Raw genomic sequence first — 6000 nt, 5'->3', positions numbered from 1 at the left:
AATACAACCCCTAACCACCCCTCCCAACAATGAACACATCAGACATGAACCGTCAGGGGTAAGCGAGACGGGGTGGACTGATGAAGACGTACTCAGCAATCATTCCGGAGGGGTCCAGCGTGGCAGCCAGGTGGAGGACGGCCACGATGGCCGGTATACGGTTGTAGAACATGGTGGATGGGTGGGGATTTCTTCCACGGGGTGCCTGTTTCTCTGCTGGTAAAACAAAATGCGGCTGGGGATGAGAGTAGAGGACGAGGCCAGCAGGCTCATGAGCGGAACTTTATACCACGACGGTGGCCCTCCACCTCTCATGCCAGAGCCCGAGAAAGAACAACCACACGAGCATTTTTCCCACGACATGTCCACAATACCCCGTCTCTGGACACGACAGATGGCTGAATCGAAGCCAGGGGCTGACGCCGAAATGTGCCCCTCCCCCCGTACCGGTCTGGCGAGCTCGGGGTTTTGCAACAGTACTACAACGCGCCATGCGCCGATACGGAAAGACGAACATGCACCAAAAGCCAAATCCTCGTTCATTGTTTGAAACGAACAAGTTGTCGTTGAGAGTGGAGATTCGTGAATACACAACCGGTGCAGATAACTTGGTCTCGACGTCTCGGTGGCACCTGGAGGCTTCACTTTGACAGTGACTGGGGAACGCCCTGAGCGGAGGAAATATAAAGCGTGGAAATGTTATTAACACGCTCCAAGTGGTTTTCGGGACATGAACTAACCGCTCCTAGGATAGGCCGAGAAGGAGAGTTCATTGTGTTGCGAGTAGTCCATGTCGTGCTCGACGTACGAAAATCACGGCCACCAAGAAGGATAGATGGACAGAGGCTCACTCGGTGGAGAAACTTAAACAAGCCAGTCCTCCCACGAGTATCCTCCCGTTCCCACTGGAAGCCGGGGAAGGGACGCCTGGAAAACCGGGGGAGGCTTGAGAATTCGAACGCCAAGTCGGATGGAACACGAACGGCCACCTCGTCTATCACCATCTTCTTTTCACATTGGATGTCCTTGCCTTCGAGAGGACTAATCGTCTCTGGTTTCTTTTGACGGTCTTCATTTTTGCCATTTGCCGTCCATAATAAGGCGCCGTTTCGTCCAAAGGAATAATAGCCCGGCTTGTCGCCGATAATGCATGTCAGCAACCAACTAAACCACATGGTAAACACTGCTTAACGATCAGCTAAGAAGTCAATAACATCGTTCCTGAACGTTCATGTGGACCGAGGGGGGCCAGGGACAGGGGCAGGGGACGTGAATGGTGGGCCATACTCAACCATAAGCCTCTCTCCCTGCCATATCCAGCTGCCCACCCACACACCCAGGTTGACTTTGTTCGCATACCGATGGTCTGCCGATGTGAGGTTGATGATCATCCTATGACTTCCGGGTTTGAGCAAGCCCCTTGCGTCCATCGAGCCACCCGGCGCCGCCGTGGGCTCCACAAATCCCCGGCCATGCATCTCTAATCTGCCACAGTTTTCGCTTTTATGTCAGCCACATCCGCCCTCCCCCTCCACCTAAACACAGCCTGGAAGAGAAGGGAGAATGCGAACATGGCGTGCGGCTTATCATCGGTCCGAAACTTGAACATGGTGTCTACACGGCACGTTTCCCGACCCTGAAGGCGTGATCGTGTCCGTTCACGACCTTGGGCGTAGCCACCAGCCTGAAGTTGCGTCAACGATAAAAAAGAAACTGGTCAGCCGCAGCTCTCGTCGGTGGAGTTACGACGCTAGATAACACCCTTAGGTTCGCTCTGGACTTTCCCCCCTCGCCCTTACCATGATAGTGCCGTTTCCAAGGGAGCCCGACCAAGTCCCTTGCGAGACGGTCCAGAGTTCCGTAGCGCCCATATCGGGGATGTCTACCGTGATGGCCTCTGTCGCGAAGTGCGCAGCAACTCGGAAACTGAAGTCCAGCCAAGGCGTTGGCAAGGTTCCGGTCGTGGGACCATGGCAAAGAGGAGGATGCGTCGACGACAAGGAATGTGTATTCGTACTAGGATTATCCCGCCCTCTCAGGATATCATCTTCTCCCATCCTGTGCACTGTTGTTAGTGAGGTAGGACGGACTCCGAGACGCTGTGAATTATAAAGGGTGACAAGGACAAAAGAAGACGTATGTGTATACGTATACGAATATACGAGAAGCAAAGTAGGCGAGAAGAGGAGTTGTTCACTTCTCCGACCTTGGTTTCTTACCTCAGTTGAGACTCACACGTCGATCTCTTGCCATCGGAAGACGGCTCTGGCGTCGGCGTGGCCCATCCTTCGTGCTGCCATGCCCGTGCCACCGCAGGCAACCTGTCAAAGTCGGTACGTGTTAGGATCCAGCTGGCGTCCCAGTCGGAGGGCTCCTCCCAGCCCACGGCGTCATTGCTTCCAACGGGGTGGATGAGTTTCTGGATTTCCATCAAAGCGAAAGCTGTGCCTTTTTTGTATCTGCTCTCTCTGCGTCCAACTGCAAGGCAAAATGACGTCGGCCGAGTCAATGATAAGTCGCGGTGCCTATCTCTCCCGGTCCTCCAGAGTACGATGACGGTATGTCTGTGTTCAAAAAGAAAACCAGACAAAGAGAAAGAGAAGTGGGAGGCCTGTGACGTATAGGTGAAGGAACCAAGGTAAGTCCCCGACTTCTGCCAAAAAAAAAAAAAAAAAAACTCGGAATACAAAGTTATACTCCATTGCCAGCAAGCGTTCGAGGTGGGTGCGCTGTTGGCCGGACGCGCCCAAGAGGTCAAGGCCGACCCCCACGGCGTAATACATCTTACGAAGTAGATGTCCCGAAATGGCAATTGCAGTAATAGACGAGAACGAAATGGCGGCTTGAGCGGACTAACCATCTGTCCGCATTATACGCATCCCGACTCCATCGTCTTTATGAAGCCAATGAGCCTGCACCATGTTCGCCAAGTTATCATGCGCTGCAATGCGTTCAGCCACACGGGGCTTCACCCAAGTTTTTCGTTTTGTTTCCTGTTTTCCATCTCTTTTCTTCTTTTTGTTTGTTTTGTTTTCTGGGGTCCTTCGCTCGAACAGGTTGTCAAAGTGCAGCGCTTGCTGCACCAACCGAACTTGGTAAGTCAGTCAATCCCGTCCGCACACCGGGAAAGGTATGTAAAGGAGAACAGGTTGCAGGTAGAAGGATACCTCGGGGGTTTCCCTTCTTGGCCTTTTCCAGTTACAGGCAGTACGTGAACGTGCATTTTCCATTCGCCAAAGCTTTCCTTTTCCAGTTACACCATACCCATCCATTCCTTCATCGATTGCGATGGCGTCATCCTCTGCTTCGTGCAATGACCAAGTGATAGGGAATCAATTGCCAAAGAGAAACCAAAACTGCCATTCATTGGCTGCCAAATGAAGAAGGATCAGAAGTTGAATGAGGGCCCTCCGTCCCCCAGGGAGATTGGAAGGGCCTCGAAGAAAAAACGCATCGTACGGTACGATCGTGGTAATAAAGTACAGTGAGAATCGAATATGAAAATTGCCTCGTCCAGATTCCGGTCAACGTCTTCCTTTCGACGCAAGCTACCCAGTGACTGTTCACAGGCGAAGAAGAGAACGGGTTAAGCTTGGTGACTGCATATCCAATGGAGAGATGCAACCTCCGAGTTCATCCAAAGTTGGGTCGGATTGCCACCCAGATGGCCGCTTAGGCGAAGACAGTCTGCTGACCGCCAGGAGGAAGCACGTTCTCAGCAAAACGACCGCCCACGTTGCCTATGATAGTCAAGTCAACACCTGATGTTTCCGGATTCTTGGACCAAGCGCGCAGGATACGGGGGCCAGGAAGAAGAAACGATAAAAAGAAAAACATACCAGCGGGGTAATAGTTGCAGACAGAGTACCAGACGCCAATATTCCTGTCAATGGTACCTGCCTCGCAATAGTGGACGGCGCAGCCAACGGTAGTGGTATCGACCCAGACCACTTGGCTGAAGTGGCCCCAAGCAGCAAAGTTGGACATGTCGGGCTCATTGCCATAGAAATGGGAGGGGTACAGATTCAGCTCTCCGTTGTACCACTGGGTCGTCGTGGCCCGTCTAATGGCACCAGCAGCACCGAGGCCACGCCCGTCGCTAGCTCCCCAATAGGCAAGGTTCTGGCCATAGCCACCGCCTCCAGGGGCCCTATTACTGTCGTTAGCGGGTTCACATTTGTTTTCCGAGCAAAGATCGGAAGGGAGCGGGCGAGCCATGGGTGTATTCTCACAAGTCATGTGCGAAAACGCAGGTCCTGGCCGTCTGAAGGGCGTAGCTGGCATAGTCGTCGCCCCACTTCAGGGCAGGAGCGGAGTGGTTGCTGCGATGGATGTTATGAGAGAACAGAGCAGCTTCCTGCATATCATCCGTCGCAGGGGGCGAAGGAGCAGGTTGAGGCTGGGGAGCTGGCTGAGGCTGAGGAGCCGGCTCTGGTTCGGGCTGGGTTTCAGGTTCGGGTTCGGGTTCGGGCTCCGGCTCAGGCTGGGGGTTGGGCGCGGGAGCAGGAGCGGGAACCGGAGCTGGGGCGGGAGCGGGTTTCGGCGAAGGGCTCGGAGCCACCGTCACCGTCGAGAAAATCGGGGTGGGAGCGTCCTCAGACTCCCTGGGTTTCTCACCCAGAAGCTGGCCTGGATAGTGCGTGGGCTCCTGGCCAGCAGTGACCGTGACAGTAACATAGTGGACATCCCAGACCGTCTCCATGGCACGCTTGTCGATAGCAGCACCAAAGGCCAGGATGGCGCTGGCAGCAGCGAGAAAAGCCGAAGTCTTCATGATGGTGGTATTCCGTTTGCCCTAGGAGAAGAACTGTGTTTGATTAAGTTAGCTTCGCCTGCGAAGACGATTCGAAGTGAATTCATGTAGGAATGAACGGGAAAATATGGCCGGCCGAGTTTGAAAGAGATAACCAAAGTGAAAGGAAAGTGCAGAGCAGCCTGAAAATGGTCGCGCTATAAGTAGGTGGTTATGAGGGCTTCTGACAGGTGAACGACGCATTCCCATCACTTTCATGGGTGATTCGTGGTAGTAAGACATGGCGATTTCAGACAGCGGGAGTGTGAACAATACATTTGTCAAGACAACGGAGAATGCTGCGACCCTTTGTCGCAACAAGCTCAAAGCTCCACTACCACGTGCATCTGGCATGTTGGTGCGCAATTTCTGTGGGGGGAAGGTGTGTATGCGAGGGAGAACCAAAAAAAATCCAGGGACAATATATTGGGATTTGGCACGGGAGGGATAGATATGGTGTAGAGAACATATATAGTGTGCGAGCGGGAAGCAGACGACACGCCGGAATCTGGCGGTCCCAGAACCACACCTACCTTGTTGACTTGGTTTGTTGTTCACGGGGTACAATCCCTGAATATCGATTCTTGGTAGGTATCGGCGAGCGTGTCGAGAGTCGAAGTTTCGGTATCGAAAGGATTTCGCGATGGGGGAAAAAGGAGAAATATGTGACTTGTAGTTTTCTCTCTTGCTCCCAGAGTCGAGTTTTTCGTTTACAGCACTGCTGATGCGGTTCCGTCGAGGATCTCGTTATGAAGATGGCGACACAATCAAGACAATGCTGTGAAAGGAGCGTAACGTGGTAAGACCGAATATCGTGGTGGCTCTTTTTCGTAAGTTCAGAATTCGCGTAAGGCAAAAAAAGGAAAGAACGTGTTGTCGAGACAAACACTAAAGAAGGAGTGAAAGGAGGAAATGAAAGCGGTGGTGATGGGAAAAAGGAGCGGACTGAGGTCGGATAGACTGGTCTCCTCAAGAGATGGGGAAGGGGAAACAGGAACAAGAGGGGAAAGAGAAGAGCTGGAAAAAGACGGACGTCGGGCTAAAAAGCATCGGTCAGTGGCACCTCCCGCGCGAGATGCTGGGCGGCACAATGGGAAGGGGCAGTCCCTGGGGGAGATGAGGGACAAGCCTGCGGTAACCACGATCCCTGTCCCAGCCCAGCGCCTTCCATCAAGGTCGGTGAGGTACACATACATTGTAATTACATC

At 53.2% G+C, this 6000-nt stretch overlaps 1 protein-coding gene across 1 annotated transcript; it reads right to left on the bottom strand.

Moving 5' to 3' along the window:
- Positions 1 to 3672: 3672 nt before the first annotated feature.
- ACRALDRAFT_2028550 (uncharacterized protein) lies at positions 3673 to 4774 on the bottom strand (the record flags this gene model as incomplete). Its single annotated transcript, XM_071020536.1, has 3 exons — positions 3673 to 3740; positions 3840 to 4150; positions 4233 to 4774. The coding sequence occupies 3 exons, from the start codon at positions 4772 to 4774 to the stop codon at positions 3673 to 3675; spliced, it is 921 nt and encodes a 306-aa protein (XP_070873063.1).
- Positions 4775 to 6000: the final 1226 nt, after the last annotated feature.

Source organism: Sodiomyces alcalophilus (genome assembly GCF_042370955.1).
Source record: "Sodiomyces alcalophilus JCM 7366 unplaced genomic scaffold ACRALscaffold_6, whole genome shotgun sequence".
NCBI lineage: Eukaryota > Fungi > Ascomycota > Sordariomycetes > Glomerellales > Plectosphaerellaceae > Sodiomyces > Sodiomyces alcalophilus.
The sequence above is the reverse complement of the archived record's forward strand: the minus strand, read 5'-3'. Positions and strand labels throughout refer to the sequence as shown.